At 41.1% G+C, this 18693-nt stretch overlaps 2 protein-coding genes and 1 pseudogene across 5 annotated transcripts in view; 2 read left to right on the top strand and 1 right to left on the bottom strand.

Moving 5' to 3' along the window:
* SLC25A12 (solute carrier family 25 member 12) overlaps positions 1 to 6246 on the bottom strand; it is a 194907-nt gene extending 188661 nt beyond the window's left edge. The window contains exon 1 of the mRNA XM_027588356.2: positions 6086 to 6246. Within this exon, the coding sequence (XP_027444157.1) occupies positions 6086 to 6103 (18 nt within the window). The 5' untranslated portion in view covers positions 6104 to 6246. The remainder of the gene's footprint in view (positions 1 to 6085) is intronic.
* Positions 6247 to 6359: 113 nt separating this feature from the next.
* The window catches only part of METAP1D (methionyl aminopeptidase type 1D, mitochondrial), an 83991-nt gene continuing 71657 nt past the window's right edge, over positions 6360 to 18693 (top strand). For 2 of the 4 annotated variants that reach the window (XM_027590460.1, XM_027590463.1), the window contains exon 1: positions 6360 to 6432. In XM_027590460.1, the coding sequence (XP_027446261.1) occupies positions 6363 to 6432 (70 nt within the window). In that variant the 5' untranslated portion in view covers positions 6360 to 6362. Of the gene's footprint in view, positions 6433 to 8811; positions 8880 to 16540; positions 16666 to 18693 lie in introns of those variants that run through there. The other 2 variants (XM_027590462.1, XM_027590461.1) reach the window with 2 other exon arrangements.
* Positions 7259 to 7358, top strand: LOC113921117 (annotated as a pseudogene).

The raw sequence follows: 18693 nt of genomic DNA on the forward strand, positions 1-18693 counted from the left end.
ACTCTTGACCTTCAAATTGGAAGGGGCAGAGTTAAAGCTGGATTAGATGGTCTTTGAAGCCTTTTCCCAGTTCTTCAACTGTATTCTCTCTCTTCAAACTTAATAAAAGACCAGTTGGAAAATGTGCTTTGGTTAGACTCTCAGTTCACCTGGACAGTTCTTTAGATTTTTAATTAATAATTTTGGCAGGTGAATCTGTGTGGAAGTCTTGGGCTGTGCAGTATGTGTTTGCCTCGCTCTCTGAATCCCCCTTTGTGAAGGCCGTGGGGCCACCACAGTGAGGCTTGTTTGCTGTCTGTTCCTAGAGCAGCTGCTGCTTTTCTTCCTTTATCCTTTATCAAGCAAAAGAAAGTGCAGTGATGTTTGTGCGTGCTTCAGAGGAGGAAAATGCTCTCCAGACAGGTTATTCTCTGGGTTAAAGTGGATGGGGTGAGCACAGAGGAGCTAGCTCAGTGGGAAGAGAGGTCGAGGCAGCATCTGCCCTCCTGTTTGTTTTGACACTTTCAGTCTTGCATATAGAATGTGTTGAGTGAGAGGCGAGCAGAAGTTAAGAAATGCACTACTGCTTAGTTTGTCAGCCAATTTGCAGAGTGGAGGCGGAGAGTGGGAGGGGAGAAGGGGACATACAGCTAGTTTTCTTTTTCTATTATTAAATCCCTTGCACTTTCATCATCTCCACTTTGGAGATTCTTACCGCAGTGTATTTTGCATAACTGTTAACTGACCAAGGAGTACGGTTTCCTGCTTACGGTAGGAAATATCAAAATTCCAAATATTTTCAACCTATGACATTAATGGTCAAACTGCTCTCTCTAGGAACTGGTTTCACACAATCCTACAGGACCATGTACTTTTGCTCAAACACACTAAGCATGATACCGCAAACAGAACCATAAAGCCAGGGGCACCTGGGTGGCTCAGTTGTTAAGCGTCTGCCTTCGGCTCAGGCCATAATCCCAGGGTCCTGGGATCAAGCCCCATCGGGCTCCCTGCTCAGCGGGAAGCCTTCTTCTCCCTCCCCCACTCCCCCTGCTTGTGTTCCCTCTCTCGCTGTGTCTCTGTCAAATAAATAAATAAATAAATAAATCTTAAAAAAAAAAAAAAAAAACCATAAAGCCAGTAAAAGAATATACAAAGATGGAAAGCTATGAGAAGGTACCCAGGAGTGTACCATCACTTTGGCGGGGAAAGAAAAAAACCAGTAACTAATCTTAGAGAAGGGTGGAGACAAAGAAAAGGGAACAAGTGCAGAGTGGGGGCAAAAGGAAGAGAGAATGCACAGTAGACTGGAATAAAGCCCCAGGTAAGTGTGCATTCCTGGGTGTCTGCATGGTTTGCCTGGTATGCTGTCTTGGACTCCATATAAGATGTGTGACAGGTCATGTTAACAACAAGTTCCTTCCCTTAGAAAATCCAGTCAATGGGACTTGCATAGAAAAAAAAAAAAACTCTGGATGAATATATATCAACCTGTTAATATTGATTACCTGGACAAAGCTTTTCTGGGGGACTTCTACTTTCTATATTATACATTTCAGTATTTCTAAGTGTTTTTATTTTTTTTTAAGATTTTATTTGAGAGTGAGAGAGAGAGAGAGAGAGAGAGAGAGCACAAGCTGGGGGAGGGGCAGAGGGAGAGAGAGAAGCAGACTCCCCGCTGACAAGGGAGCCCAATGCAGGGCTGATCCCAGGACTCTGGGATCATGACCTGAGCCAAAGGCAGGCGTTTAACCAACTGAGCCACCCAGGCGCCCCTCTAAGTGTTTTTAAAGAGCACATATACATACTTCTGTAAACAGAAAACAAAACAAAACAAAACCCAGACTTTTTTTAAAAAGTTCCAACAAGGGGGCGCCTGGGCGGCTCAGTCGTTAAGTGTCTGCCTTCAGCTCAGGTCATGATCCCAGGGTTCTGGGATCGAGCCCCATGTTGGGTTCCCTGCTCCGCGGGAAGCCTGTTTCTCTCTTTCCCACTCCCCCTGTTTGTGCTCCCTCTCTCACTGTGTCTCTCTCTGTCAAACAAATCAATAAAATCTTAAAAAAAAAAAAGTTCCAACAAGGAGATCAAGAACATTTTCTTTTCTCCTCTTTCACAAGTGTGGATTAGAGACGCTAAAGGAAGAATTATATCCCTTCCTCTCACCTTCATCTTTGCAGGAAGTGAAGGTATTAAACAGGTTCTAATTTCCTGGAACCTTATCTAATTAGCGTTCAGCATTTTGCTCAGGTCTTGGCAGCCAGGGATAGCCAGACTCTGTAACCCTTCACCCCTGGAGTTGTTCCAATGGGCTTATCCTCTCAAGGGTATTTGGTCCTTCTTTATGAACAATCTTGTGAGCATGTTAGTCTCAGCTTTCCAATTAGTGTTTTTTAAACATTTTAACTCAAATTCCCTCAGAGCCAAGTCCAAGAGATGAGGTCAAAGAAGCCTTTTTTTCCCTCAACCTGCACAGTTCCAAAGCCAAATCTGACCAAGACAAGTATTATCAGAAAACTGGGATGCATCAGTAAGTGAGGTCTTGGACTTCATGCTCTTCCCCTATAGCCCTCCCATACACTCCTTCCCTTGGCTTTTGCCACCACTCCGCGCTCCAACAATGAATAGGCTATTATGCTGAAGCATTATTTCTGCTTACAATCTCCCATATCTTCCAAGCCAAGAGGTTGAAACAATTCGAAATTAATACTGGCCAGACTGGGCCTGAAAGCAACTCCCTTGGGACAATGTTTTGCTCTTACCCTACAGCTAAGTTAGCCCTGTCTGATCCCATTTTACTCTGCTTACCTTTACAGACTGTTCGGGAAGATGAAGCAAGCTATTTGCTGAGCCCATTTGGACCAGGCCTATAAATGGTTATAGATTCCTGAAATTTTCTGAATTTCAGGGTAGGAGGGGCCCAGGTAGGACAATATTGTTCCTAGAAGGGGGTGGAACTTAAAGTTTCATTTACATAGGATTTATACGACTGAGAAAATATCATTAGACAAATTAAAAATGGGAGGGACAGGAGGGTCATGTACTACCGAAGTCCCACTCCCTTGCCCCTGGTTCCTTCTTGGTTGGCACTGCTATAGAATAAGAAAACAGGGCACAAGCAGCAAGGAGAAATCCTCTTAATTTCTCACAACTGCCTTGGATATGGTATTGCTCTAACTCAAAAAACATGGAGCATCTACACATTTTCTCTAAGGATACCCCTACTCGGTAATATATCCACTGTTGTCTCAAATGTTGGCATAGGAAATGACCTCCTGCCAGCAAGTTGGTTAAGAGTGCCTTAGAAATTTTCCACCTGAACATATAATCATTTGAAGCTGGACCCTAACTTTACAGGGGTCCAGTGAGCTGCTGAGACAGGTCCCTGTTGTATGTTCAGATATGTTTTTATGCAGGACTCCTAGTTCCTGGAAAGAATGTTCATTTGACTTAAAAAAAATGTAAATAAATTAAAATATTTCCTCATACTAAAATCAGATAAGTCAGAGGGCAAGATTGGAAATACTCTTCACAAGCCATGGAGTAAAATGCTAAGAAATGATCCTGAAATCAAATCAAAAGGCAAATTTTTCTGATTCATATAGCAAAATTGAGAAGCAAGGTCAGGAAGGGCAAATGAAGGCATCTCAGGCTAGATGACAGTCTTGCTGAAGCTGTGCAGGCCCTAGGGCACCAGTTTCCCTCAGCAGGCCACAGAATCTGCTTTGTGCCCAGTAGGAAATACTGCATTATTCCAGTTAGTTTTACAGTGTGTTCATATATTCTTCTATAGATATGTGAGCATTTTAGTATGGTTTATGTTTTTAAGTATCTTTGCATTATAGGTAATCTTAATAAGTATTTAAAAATCTAAACTTGTAAAACAGGTTACAGGATGATGTTTTACAAAGCAAAATTTATTTTTAAAGGGATTTACTTCATGTTGCATAATCCCCTAGAGCATTTAAAAAATGTGAATTTGAATTACAAATTCAAGACATATGTTACAGAAACCAATATAATTTAAATTTGATTACAAACTATATACAACTTTTGAAAAAGTTACAGTATAAATCTATAATAAAATATTAAGTAGAAGAAGAAAAACTGACTTCAAAAATATGAATATAAGAATTTATTTCTGATTTATTTCTTTTATAAAAGAGGATAAAAAGATTTTAAAAGGTGCTAATAAGACATGAACTTAGGTAAAAGGCAAAAACTGAGGTAAAAGACCTACAAAACAATAATTAATCGCAATTAATAAAAATATTTTAACATTACAGTATGAATTTTGGACACAGAAACTGAAGGTATTAAGAAGTTATCCTTTATTTCTTGAACTCTGGTTTTGAAAAACTACCCAACATTTTATTCAAGAATCCCAAGCGCAAAATCTGAATATTGGTGGGAATTCAAATCAGTAAAGCACCACAATATAATTAACCTTCATTTTACAGGTGTGAAGATGGGCAGAAATGGAGTAGAGAAGTGAGTCAGTAGTGGTTACTCATCTAAATGAAAGCACTCTAATACCCTGACTCTCCAGGATCACAGAATGCTAGAATTGCAAGGGACCTCAGATGTTGGTGGTCTAACCTTTTATCTTGTTGGCATTTATCTCATAAACTGATGATTTTGGAGGACACATACTGGCAACTTTGAATTCTTTTAATGTCAGAGGGATATAGCATGAGATAAGCCAAATCAGGTCAGTGGATGAGCTACATAACCTGCGCAAGTTCCCATCTGTGTCATTTCTAGCTCATCCTAGATACCCACATTCTATGGCGAACTTATTGGGCATTTCCTCACTGGATCCCACTATGATGGGGCCACCTGATTCCACATGGTGTTTCCTTTTCCTTTTCTTTCTAGTAGCAGGGGAACAGAGCAGATATACCATATTCAAAAGTCCTCTCTCTGGAACTGATCTGAGAAAAAGGTGGAGCTTGAAGTAACCTGTGGGAGTACTTTTCATTCTCATCCTTGCACATCTTACTTACCTCAGTGGAAAACATTATTTCTCTTTATCTTTCAAGGTGACCCAAAAACATCCAAAACTGGGTCTCCAAGAGGTATAGCATGTGTCCTCTAATGAACTGCCACAATCATTCTTTGAAAGTAAAAATATCAAACTATGTAGTCATTAAAAAGAATGAGTTTGAACTAAGATTTGATGTTTATAATGAGTGCAAAAAGCAAGTCCTAACAGTAAGTATGTGAGTCCATTCAAAATATTTACACATATTTGCCTGTAAAAGGCACAGAATGATGCACACAGTGGCTGACTGGAGAGCTGGATTGTGGTGCGCAGAGAGGGTTAGGAAGGGGACCTGGGCTTTTTTCCTTTATTCATTTCTGAATTGTCTGGATGTTTCACCAAGTGTGTACTTAAATTCTTAAAAATTAATTAGGGAACATCACACACATCCACCAAGAATCTTTATCAGTCTTTACTGCATTAAAAGTCTGGGAAACCGTTAAATTCTTGGTTTGACTGGTTCCATGGAGAGTTCAATTCCTTCACCAGACATAAATACGAGCTTCTTTGCCTGGCACCAGGCTACTAAGATCAATAACACCTGGTCTATGACAGGATGGAAATCTGCCCCAAAATGTAGCTAAGAGGAAAAGTGATTTTGGTAAGAATGGGCGCCATCATCACTAGGGATACAACGGCACCCTCACTTGTCTCATAATTGGCCTTCTGTAGGCTTCATCTTTCGGCAGCACCATCCTCTCATTCTTAAAAGTCAGATTTACGATTAAGAATCCAATTAATACCATTGAGCGGGAAGTGTCCTTGGGGAAAGAGAAGTCCCCGGAACAGACCCACTGGGGTATCCAGTATTGATTTTGCAGCTACAAAGATTCCTGTCTTACCTGGAGTCCCTGCTGAGTAATGTAATTTCTGGGACAGCATAGGGGCAGCTGGTGACTTTGAACCAAATTTTACCTTTCGACTCAATTCAGGGAAATTGCAAGAGAGTGCCCGACGATGCAAAGTGCTATGTTGAACGCTAGATTGTGCTTTATTTTTTCCTCCCAACTTCACGTTTCCATGCACCAAAATGTTGATGCTACAAATATTGGATGCCACGCTTACCTGACAGGCTTCTTCCATCCCACCTGGGCTCAGGGGCTCTGAGCGAGCGCGCGAATCGTGGCTGGAGCCCGCCTTTCGCGACCGGAGCGGGCTCGGCGGGCCGCGGGTTCCCAGGCTGGCCCCAGCGCCGGAGCCGCTTTGCTGCCGGGGCTCCCGCAGTCAGCCCCCGGCGCGCACGCGCGCTCCCCCGGGGCGGCCCCGGCGCCTCCAGTCTTCGGCAGAGCTGCGACTGGACAGTTCCAGAGGGCGGGGCGGGGCGGGGCGGGAAGGCAAAGGAATGCTCCGCGACCACGTGATCGGCGCTAACATGGCGGCGCCCAGCGGCGTCCACCTGCTCGTGCGCGGAGGTAAGCACCTGGAGAATCGCACCGCGGGGGTTTGCACGGTAGCTCACTCGCTAAGCACCCGGGTTCAAAGGGGTTACACACCCGCGCTCAAACATTTCGGCGCACACGAATGTACTTTCAGTTCTACCGATACACGCAGACACACAAGCTGACACAGGGACACGCAGCAGGAACACGACACATTTATTCACTCGTCATTTGCCTGGACCGCGTCACTGCGTGGCATCTATTCGCAGTCACTCCTTGAGGTTTATGGAACGTTGTCTGAAGTTTTCTTCCCCCAACAGTTGTATGATTAGTGTAGCAAACTTACTTATTTTGGCTGCGGAGCGATGAACCTACGGTAACTCGGGAACGCGCCTGGATACCCAGTTGCCACAGAGAAAGCAATTGTTTTGTATCTCTTGGCATGATACAATACGTCTTTTGGGAAACTTGCAACATGTGATCATTCTGTTACAGTGACTTAAAGTGAAGAAGCGAAGAAATCATGCCCGGGTAGCTCTCAGTAGGTGTTACCCTTGCGTGAATGGTGAGACTTTAGTAAATGTGCAGATACTTTTGGAGGTAAATTAGGGAAATCCTTGTTAGATTTGTTCTGAATCTTGGTTAGAAAGAATAGGAAGTTGTTTCAAGGATTGGGAAAGAGGGGAACTAACATATTTTGAGGGACTGCTTAGGTGTCAGGCACATAGGAACAGCAGTCCTGTGTGGTAAATATTTTCATAGTAAATAGCTACCGTTTATTAAGTGTTTTTTAAGTACATGGTACTGCGTCAGCACCTTATATATGCTAGCTACCTTTTAAAACCCAATGAGTTAGTGCGTGCTTCAGCAGCACCTATACTAAAATAGGAATGATACAGAGATTAGTGTGGCCCCTGCGCAAGGATGATGTGCAAATTCGTAAAGCGTTCCATATTTTTTGGAATTAGAATTTTAAGATCATTTAGTAAATAAAGGAACACTGTACTGTGAAAAGGAAATAAATAAAACCCAATGAGTTAGGCGTTACTCTCGGTTTGCAGACGAGAAAAGTGAGGCAGGGAGGTTAAGTAATATGACTAAGGCCGCACAGATTTTGAGAGGAGCCACAGGAAGATTTGAAGGGAGAGATGTGCAAGAAGAAGGTGATGTAAGTAGTATTTTGGGCTGGTTGGTTATTAGAGGGAAGTCAACAGGAGAATGCAGCCCTGTGAAAAAAGCCCCAATTTACATCTCTTAAGATCTGGGCTCCAGGCCAAACTCTGTTTACTAATCAAGTTACTTTTCTGTTTCCTCTTTTGGCAAGAAATAATGGTGTTTAGGCTTTTTTTGTGTACCACAGGTAATGGTGAAGAGGATCTGGGGAGATAGTCGAGGGAGAGGAGGAACCAAAACACACACACACGTACATTTTATATATATACACATATATGTGTATGTGTATGTATATAATCCCCGCAGATTACAGAAATAGCATATTAATTTTTTGGGGGGGTGACTTCTGATTTTGACAAATGGTGGTTTAGACAATCCTGGGAAAGACTGCTATAGGGAAGCCAGGTCAGGTTATTGGTTCCTATAACCCATTCCATTATATACCACAGTGCTGCAACAACTAAAAGAGGGATCTTCTGACTAGAAAAGGGACAGAAAATGTGTCATCAGGGAGAGATTTAGTGACCAGGAAAGGTCACTTTTATGGACTATCCATAGCTAGTTTTAAAATGCAGACAGGTTGTCCTGTACCACTTGCCCCGAGGATGGAAAACGAAGGGTAAATTCATGAAGGCTCCTGTCCTCTCTCTTCTTCCTTTTCACACACTTAAATTGATGTAAATCAATTCACTATAAAGCTTTCTGTGTCAGGGTTTATCATCAGCATCTATGTGCATCTTTCCTTCCTGGAAAATAGGCAGAAAACATTTTTTTTAACCCGTTAAGAAGGCATGAGGTTTCTTTCATGACTCTCCAGCTCACTGTAGCTTTAGTCACTGTATACCCTATAGACCGTAGTCACCAACCTCCTCTCAACATCCCCACTCCTGTTAATTCTTGTTCAGCAGGAGCTATGTTTTATCTGTCCAGTTTAACAAGCGTAGTAACTGGCTCAAAGTTATACGTACTAAACATACTGAATTGAGAGGCTGTTAAGACTTGCTCTCTGCCATCATGGACTAAGGGATGAGTAGAAACGGTGAGTAGTGACATTAGAAAGGAGAAAGGACATATCAATCTGTTGAAAGCAAGAGATAAGGTAACAACAGCCTTTTAGAGATGAAAGTATTCCCTGGTATTAGCACTGGCAGGAAATCCCAGATCATAGCACATAATGCCTACTGTCAGTTCTCAGGAACTCTTCCTTGCTTAGTCTCTCACTCCCAACCCCGCTTATAGGAATCCTTGTTCCAGCTCCTGAAGGCATTACACAGGATCCTTTGTATGGGAAGGAATGGGGAATGCAAGTAAGTGGGGCATACTTTCTCCTTTACACTGTGGTCACTTTTATGAGCCTGGCTTGTCTTCTACCTCTCTGATTTTCCCAGACTTTCACTAGGCTCTCTGTTAGGTTTCTAAATATTATTGTTCCCCAGGATTTTGTCCTAAACTTTCATCCCTGCTTTCTCTCTTTGTTGTCACCAATCAAATTTATCTACCTCAATGACTGTCAAATCTAGGCAATTTGTAAAAAATGAACAGAGCGTCTGCTGGAACTAGGCACCAGCCTCAATGCCAGCTCTATGTTGGGAATCTTTTCCTAGATGTCTCTTAGGCCCTTTAAACTCAACAGGTCCAACGTGGAAATGAATATTTTTCTCCACATCTTCTTCTGGGCTTATAGACTCTATCTCCATCAATGGTATTACCATACAGTCAGTATTTAAGTGAAAGCATTTGCGTTCTCTTGGTACCCACCTTTTTTTTTTTTTTTTTAATTTCTCTGTCCTGGGGCGCCTGGGTGGCTCAGTCAGTTGGGTGTCTGCCTTCATTTTAGGTCATGAGCCCATGGTCCTGGGATAGAGCACCACGTCGGGCTATCTGCTCAGTGGGGAGCCTGCTTCTCCCTCGCCCTTTGTCATTCCCCATGCTCTTACTCTCTCTCTCAAATAAATAAAATCTATAAAAAATTTTTTCTCTGTCCAGTGAGTTAGTAAATCCCATTTCTTTTTTTATTTCTTTTTTTCCCCTAAGATTTTATTTATTTGACAGAGAGAGAGAGAGCACACAAGCAGGGGGCATGGGCAGAGGGAGAGGGAAAAGCAGACTCCCCACTGAGCACGGAGCCCAACACAAGGCTCAGTCCCAGGCCACTGGGATCACGACCTGAGCAAAGGCAGACACTTAACCATCTGAGCCACCCAGGTGCCCCAGTAAATCCCATTTCTCCCCCACCCCCAAGCTATGTATTTACTTATTTTTAATTCAAGTATAATTAACTTATAGTAGTGTTCCTTTCAGATGTACAATATAATGATTCAACAATTCTATACATTACTTGGTGCGCATCATGATAAGTGTACTCTTAATCCCAGTAAATCCCATTTCTCGGATCCCTCCAGTTTTCGGCATGGTCTAGGTATAAGTCTACCATTCCTTGGCTAGACAGGGCCTTTGTAACTGGTCTCCACCTCAGTCCCTCCTCTTCCCCACAACTACAGTTCTTTCTCTAAAATTCTGCTCTGATTATGATGCTTCCCTGCTGAAAAACTTATGGGAACTCTTCACTGCTGAGATGAAGTCCCTTAGCATGGAGAGACAATTCCAGCACAGTCTGGCCTCATTTTATCTTTTCAGCCTCATCTTCTGTCAGTTCCCTATCTTTATATGGCTGCTAAGGTTAACCATTGTGCACCTCCTTAATTGTGCTCCTGCAATGTCCTTTTTCACCTGACAAACCATTCATTCCTCAAGGGCACACATAAATGCCATCTCTCCTTTAAGCTTTCTTCGCTTCTGCCCAGACAAACCAACCCACTCTGCTTATGTAGCACTTGGGGCGTACCTTTACCACAACACTTGTCACCTGGCATCAAAGTATGTACACTTCTCTAAAAAATATTAGTTTACACCTCTATCGCCCCCATAGAATGGGAGCTTCTTACAGGTGTGTCTTACCTTCTTTGTCTCCCCAAAGCCTGGAGCACAGTGTCTGCACATGGTAAGTACTCAATTTCATAACTGAATGAAAATCCTTTCAGATTGCAACCTCCTATAGAAATATTTGTGCACTGAGATTGTATGGTAGGCCTAAAGAATCAGTATCTCAAAATGTCAGTTTCCTTCACATAACAGGTCTAGATAGTGAATTTTTTCCCTTCCTTCCTCCCTCCCTTCCTTCCTTCCTTTTTTATATTCCATACCTCTCCAAGAATAATTTCAGGCACTTTTACTTCTGTGTATCTTTTTTGGCAACTATGAGAATTTCATTCCAGGTTATTTGAATTGTGAATCAGACTTAGAAAAAAAGAAGTTGAAATGGGGGAAGGGAAGAAATCTAAAAGAGAAGTGCTTGAAGTTTAAGCAGTGTAGCCATGGGAGAGATGAAGGAAGCAGATGGAAGTAAACCCCTGCACCTAAGCACTATCCTGCTGTGGAAACAAGCCATGTGGAAGGAGCGGACGCTGTGAGAGGAGAGGGGCCGACTGTTGCCAAGTCTGGCACAAACTCTAAGAAAGCCTGGTGGGTGTGTGAAAGAGTCTGGCCTTTCCAGAGGGCTGGGTGGCAATGTCTGTCAAGATGTAAGGTATACCTGCCTTTTGCCTAACAATTCTGCTTTTAGGAATTTATCCTAAGAGACCAATATGATGATGAGTATGTAAAGGTGTTTGAACGAAATTGTATATTGGTGATATTGGACAGAATTTGAAATGTCCAGTGCCTGGGTGGCTCAGATAGTTGGGCGTCTGCCTTCGGCTTGGGTCGTGATTCCAGGGTCCTGGGATCGAATCCCGCATCGGGCTCCCTGCTGGGCGGGGAGCCTGCTCCTCCCTCTGCCTCTGCCTCTGCCTCTCTCTCTCTCTCTCTCTCTCTCTCTGACTCTCATGAATAAATAAGTAAAGCATTAAAAAAAAAAGAATCTGAAATGTCCATTGGTAAGAGAATGACTACATAAATTGTGGTTCATCCATGCACTGGAGTGCTATGCAGCCATTAGAAAAGATGATGTCGAGGGGCACCTGGGTGGCTCAGTCGGTTAAGCGTACAACTCTTGGTTTCGGTTCAGGTCATGATCTCAGGGTCATGAGATCAAGCCCCATATGGGGCTCCATGCTCTGCATGGAATCTGAGATTCTCTCTTCCTCTCCCTCTGCCCCTCCTGCTCATGCTCTCTCTCTTTCTCAAATAAATAAATAAATCTTAAGAAAAAAAAAGATGGTGCCGATGTACTGTAGACTTAAATAGTCATTGACACATATTGAGGAAAAAAAGGCAGGGTATAGAACAGTGTATCCCCCTTATGTAAAAGTATGTAACTTTGCTTTCTCGTGTATGTATGCACAAAGAGGTATCTAGAATGATGTTCACTCAAATGTTCATAGTTGTTATTTCTAGATGGTGAGATTGGACTGATTTTTACTTTTTTGTGTTTGATGTGTTTGAATTTTATATATTAAGCATTTTTGTTATCCAAGTATTATGTCATATATCCAAATAGAATATTTGTATTATTATGCATTACTATACTGTAATTTAAGATGCATATAATGCTACTAATATTTCATTATTCTTGGTTTTTTTAGTTTAACAAATGTAAAAAGTATTTACAAGTGCTTCTGTTCATTTGTGACTCTAAAGCCATCGATTCTTCTGCTGAGAATTCTCTTACCATAATGGTTTTCAAAAATTTAACCTCCAGGTCAGGGAGGGGCTGTTGTACCTCATGAATTAAGTACTTTAAACTTTTGTCGATTGACCTGAGATCCTTACTATCTTGTATAGCTTCTGTAGGAAAATGTATCCTCAATTTTGCCAAACCAAGTTAGAATTAAGTTTTGGGATGTAGTCTATGTGCAGTTTGGAAAATGCTAATGTAATAAGGAGCTTCCTGTGACTTAAACTCTTCATGTTGCTAGCCAGAGAATGAAATGGATTTTTGCTAATATATTTTTTTATTTATTTTATTTTATTTTTTTAAAGATTTTGTTTATTTATTTGGCAGAGAGATACAGAGAGAGAACAAGTAGGCAGAGAGGCAGGCAGAGGGAGAGGGAGAAGCAGGCTCCCTGCCGAGCAGGGAGCCCGATGCGGGGCTCGATCCCAGGACCCTGGGATTATGACCTGAGCCGAAGGCAGCCGCTTAACCAACTGAGCCCCCCAGGCGCCCCGCTAATATATTTTTTAACAAATACCTTCCAACTCTATTATAATATAGCTTGTTACTCATAGATTAAGACATACTTAATAATCAAATAATAGTCCTAAATTCTCTAAAGTCAGACATGTCCCTAAAGCCATATATGTTCTTATGTTTTTCCTCTGCTTGAAACAGCTTTCTCTAACACATAGCTCCTGTCTCCTACTGAAATTATAAAATCTCAGTGCACAGTGTAGGACATGTAGATCCTCAATGATGAATACTTGCAGTCATTAAAAAAAAAAAAAAAAACAAAACCCATGATGTTGACCTGTATTTGTTGACATGGAATGATGTCTACAACATATATTGTTTGGAAAAAGCAAGTTATAGAACAGTTTAATATCCGATTTTGTAAAATGAAACACCAGTATCCTAATGTGTGTCTAAGTATATAACGTACTGAGAGAGAGAAAGAGAAAATTTTCTAAATACTCAGTTTCTATGAAATGCCCACTTTCCCCAAGCACTGGAAATCTTTGAAAATGCAGAGTGGATGCTATATATCTTAGGGAATTTGGAAAGATGGAAGGAGAATAATATGCATGCAGAACATCACTTGAACGTATTATTTTGCAGTTAAAACAGCTTTTTCTTGTGGGGATTGGATTTTCTTTTTTAGCGTCTGAACATGGAGAATTTCTTTTTTTTTAAGACTTTAACTATTTGAGAGAGAGTGTGTGCACATATGCAAGTGGGGGGAGAGGGGCAAAGGGAGAAGCAGACTCCTCACTGAGCAGGGAGCCCAACTAGCCTCGGGGGCTCAATCCCAGGACCCCTGAGATCATGACCTAAGCTGAAGGCAGACGACTGACTGACTGAGCCACCCAGGCGCCCCAGAATATGGAGAATTTCAAACATACACAAAAGTAGAGAGAGCAGTAAGATAAACTCCCACATACCTATCACCTAGTTATAATAATCACCAACTTATGGCCACTCTTGTTTTAGCTTTACCCCTAGCCACTCTCTCCCTGAAACTGGATTATTTTGAAGCACATCCCAGATATCATATAATTTCACCTGTAGATTTTTCATTATGTATCTCTGAAAGACAGGGAGCCCTTTTTATTTTCTTCATATATCCTACATATCAGTTCTAGAATTTTCGATTGGTTCTTTTCCTATAGTTTCCATTTCTCTGTTGAGATTTCCCAGATGTTCACTTATTATGTCTACCTTTTCCTTTAAGTACTTGAACATACATATTTTTACTAACCATTTTTAAAGTCCTTATCTGTTAATTCCGTCATCTGGGTGATTTCAGGGTCTGTTCCTGTTTTACTGACTGCTTGGTTTTCTGTTCTCTCAGCCATTTCTTTTTATTTACAGTTTGTGTCAATGCAGATCAATTCTATAACATGAGAAGTTACTATGAATCAAAGCGTAAATACACAAACACAATGTACAACCTGAAATAGATGTACCGCATTCAGATATGAAACAAAAGGGAATGTTCATTCACACACACAGTAGCTTGAGATCTGTTGGATATGGTTGTTCCAGCGTAGGTTCGTGAAGATGAGAAAAAAATGACTTTGGTTATCAAGACCAGTGTGGCCATATTAGATACTGGAACATCTAAGCTTTAGCATGTGACCATGAAAACAAAAGACCTTAGAGAGGGTCTATTTTTAAAAAGCTTTCTGTGCATTGAGGCAATTGTGAAAAGATTTACTCTCCAGAGTCAGGCCCACGTTAGGCTTAGGATCAGGTTCTAACTATCTAAAGATACTGACTGAGAACAGAAAGTATGCTAAATATGGGTATTCTGATTGAGTTTTGTTTTTTTTTTTTTAAGATTATTTATTTTAGAAAGAGAGGAAGAGGGTGGTGCCTGGGTGGCTTAGTCAGTTAAGCATCTGCCTTCAGCTTGGGTCACAGTCCCAGGGTCCTGGGATCAAGCCCCGTGTTGGGCTCCCTGCTCAGTGGGGAGTCTGCTTCTTCCTCCTCCCCACTCGTACTCTGTCTCTGTCTCTCTCTCTCAAATAAAGGGATAAAATCTTTAAAAAGAGAGAGAGAGAGTGCATGCAAGAGCACAATAGCAGGGGGAGGGGTAGAGGGAGAGAAGCAGACTCCCTGCTGAGCACAGAGCCCAACGTAGGGCTAGATCCTCCAAACCTGAGATCATGACCTGAGCTGATATCAAGAGTCTGATGCTTAACTGACTGAGCCACCTAGGCACCTCTCTGATTTTTTAAAAAACTATTTATAGAAAGAGTATAAAAGTCTTTCTGAATTTAATGTAGGTAAGTTTCCAGTTTTCACTTCCCAAATACTTGATTTACAGTTGTGGCTCCTGCACATATTTGCCTTTTTAATTTCAAGATTTCACAATTTTACCTTCAAAACAGATACGCGTGTGTGTATGTGTTTGTGTGTGTGTGAGTGATCCTATCTTTTTTTTCTTTTTACAGATACATTTTTAAATTGTAAAAACTATTCAACATATGCAGAAATAAGCATTTTGAAATTAATTGAGGTCAATGTATTTTGACTCTTTGGAATCAGTTTAGCTAAATGAATCTCGTGCTTTTGTTGATGAAGAATAGGTGATAAGTATATAAACAAAATTCACTCATTATGCTTTGATTTGGGGTAGATTCCAATCCATCATTGCCCTGGCACATGTCAATTACTATATAAAAAGTCAAATGCAATGTCAAACCCAAAGCCGCAGAGGGGGAAGAGTTCAGTTCTCAAAGAGAACAGTAATAGCTTAACAATGTAAAACTTTATCCTGAGTACACAGGCGTTATATCAGTACTGCTGAAACAGTGCATTGAGGATTTATAGTAATGTCTAGAAATTTCTTCTAAAGGAGCTCATGGAAAGCTTTTTGTATTACCTGTTTTATGGCCTTGAAGATTTAACCAAACGAAAATTGAATCTCTGTTCCACATTCCATTCTTTATCTCTAGGTAAGAAAAAATTATTCTCATTTTCTTTCTTTCTTTTCTTTCTTTCTTTCTTTTTTCTTTCTTTCTTTCTTTCTTTCTTTCTTTCTTTCTTTCTTTCTTTCTTTCTTTCTTTCTTTCTTTCTTTCTTTCTTTCTTTCTTTCTTTCCTTTCTTTCTTTCCTTTCTTTCTTTCCTTTCTTTCCTTTCTTTCCTTTCTTTCTTTTAGAGAGGGAGGGGAGGCAGAGGGAGAGAGAGAGACTCTTAAGCAATCTTCACACCCAGCGCAGAGCCGAATGTGGGGCTGATCTCACAACCCTGAGATCATGGGCTGAAATCCAGAGTCAGATGCTTAACTGACTGAGCCACCCAGATGCCCCTATTCTCATTTTCAAAGTAGAGTTTTACGTGTCCATATTTCTTAAGCCACATTAAAGTAATCATCTCAACTCATTTTGAATGTTAATATTGACCTTTATCATCTAGTCAAAACCCTCACATACTCTTCAAAACAATCAAAACCTTCACATGCTCTTCAAACCAATCAAATTTGGGATCCTAAGCATTCTCTGAGTCAATAAGGTGTGGAATTAGCAGATTTGATGAAGACCTGTTTTTTCCTTGTCACACTGGATGTCTAGATGCCATTTGAATTGGGTTTAGAAGATGGGATAGTATAGGTGTTTCTTGGCCTGAATCTCTAAACAGAATAGATATAGAAGGGATAACAGGATCATAAAGAAACTAGAGAAACTAGCTGTGGACTGCAGAGCACCAGCTGGATTTGGGGCAGCCAAGAAATTCTGGGAGGAGTTACTTGAAAGTGTTACAACAGTTATTTGATTTGAATAAATCTGTGTGGGTAGGTGCAGTGCCAGAAGCATTAGCCCCAGTCTGAGCCTGGTGACCCTCACTTTGCCCTTGTCCACTGCATTGTCATCAGTGCATGGTGCATCTCACTGGATGGAGGTGGAGAACCCCTGGCCTGGGGTGGGCACAGGTGAGGTCTACCTTTTTTTTTCCCTTGATTGTGGGGTCACATTTTTCTGCTTCTTTAAATGTTATCTAATATGGAATTGTATATGTGACATAATGAATAATACCTTGTACAGATTATGTTGTTTTTCTTTAAAATATGTTGAGTTTTGTTCTGACAGGCAGTTAAATCACTGGAAAATCTTTTTGTTTCCACCAGCCTTGGTTTTATTCTTTGTTAGAGTGGATCTGTTTGTTTTGCCCTTAGACCTAGAGTGTAGCCCTTACTCTAGTGCAGAGGTCTGCAAACTTTTTCTATTATAGAGGGCCAGGTAGTAAATATCTTAGGCTTTTGTGGACCCTGTGGTCTCTATTGCAACTCTTCCACTTGCCAATAGAGTGCAAAAGCTGCATAAATAGTATTAAACAAATGAGCATGGCTATATTCCAATAAAATTTTCTTTACAAAAACAGTGAGCCAGGTCTTAATTTGCCCACCCTTGCTCAGCTAATGTGTGGTTCTTACTCCTAAGGCATGGTCTTTCTGAGGTCTCAGTTCAATGCATTTTAAGCTCAATGAGGTTTTTCAACTCTGTTTAAGCTGGGACTCCAACTTCTCTTGGCCCTGCAACCTCTAGAATCCCTGTTCACACTCAGCCTACGGCAGCTACTGTCTAGTAGGCCTTGTGCCTCCCTTCCACTACTGTGACATGCAGATTCCCGCTGCGTCAGCAACCAGATCTCTGCTCTCTGCCTCCCTAACTAAGCAGCGAGGTGCTGTGTTTGGCTCAGCTTCCACCTCCAAATGCCACAATTGGAATGGTTTCCCCAGGCAGAACATTGGGGACAGTCTGGGTTCACTTGGTGTATTTGTTTACCCTCAAGGTTCACCGTTTGCATTGTTCAATATCCAGTGCTAAAAAAAAATAGCTCCTTCATGTTTTGTCTAGTTAATTTAGTTGTGTAGGACAGGAGGGAATTCTAGTAACAGTTATGTCAACATGGCCAGAAGAGAAAGTCACTTTTTTTTTTTAAGATTTTATTTATTTGACAGAGAGAGACACAGTGAGAGAGGGAACACAAGCAGGGGGAGTGGGAGAGGGAGAAGCAGATTTCCTGCCGAGCAGGGCACGGGGCTTGATGCAGGCTCGATCCCAGTACCCTGGGGCCACAACCTGAGCCGAAGGCAGACGCTTAACAATGGAGCCACCCAGGTGCCCCCCATTTTTTTTTTAATCTATAGGTTTACTTTCCCACTTTTTGGTCTTTTTTTCTTGAAATTTATTTGTTGAAGCAGCTGGTTAGTATATCTGCCCTATGGAGCTTTCCACATTCTGGATTTTGCAGATTGTATATCTAATGGGCTCATTTAAAATGTTCCTCTGTAAGCTCACTGTTAGATCTAAGGCCTGGCCTGATTTAGGTTAGACTTTTTTGGGGGAGGAGCAAGAATACTTCATAGGGTGTTGCTTTTTGCGATGTTAGTGGCCACTGGTGATCATTACTTGGCTCCATTAGGTCATCGGAGTTTGCAAAATGGCAGTATCTTAATTCAATCATTCCTTCTTGATTTATTGTTGAAAAATGTCTACAGAGAGAAACTTTCTCATCAAGTATTTAATTACCCTGATAGATATCATCCTGGAAAGTTAAATGCTTGGTTTGTTCTCTTTATTTACTAGTTTTTAAATAACAACTTTATCTTCCAAAAGTGACCAATGAGTTGCTTAGAGTAATGTGGGTTTATTTTTAATTGTGTATCTACTGCTTTAATTTTATGAAAGTATATGTAAGGATCATGCAGTATTGAAACAGAATCCTAAGGCAGGATTGCAAGATTCAAAGTAGAAAACCAAAAGCTATTGACAGAAGTAACATTTTGAAAAATGAATTTAGGGAATTCTTACTATAACTTAATGTTAGAGTAGAAGATTATAAGGTAAAAAGGATTGAATGTCCCCCAGAGCTTGTTGCAAGTTGAGTCTCATAGCATTAGTCATTCACACTATAGCAAGAGACTCAATTTTGCATCTAGTGAAATGTCAGATCTTGT

This window comes from Zalophus californianus, chromosome 3, assembly GCF_009762305.2.
Source record: "Zalophus californianus isolate mZalCal1 chromosome 3, mZalCal1.pri.v2, whole genome shotgun sequence".
NCBI lineage: Eukaryota > Metazoa > Chordata > Mammalia > Carnivora > Otariidae > Zalophus > Zalophus californianus.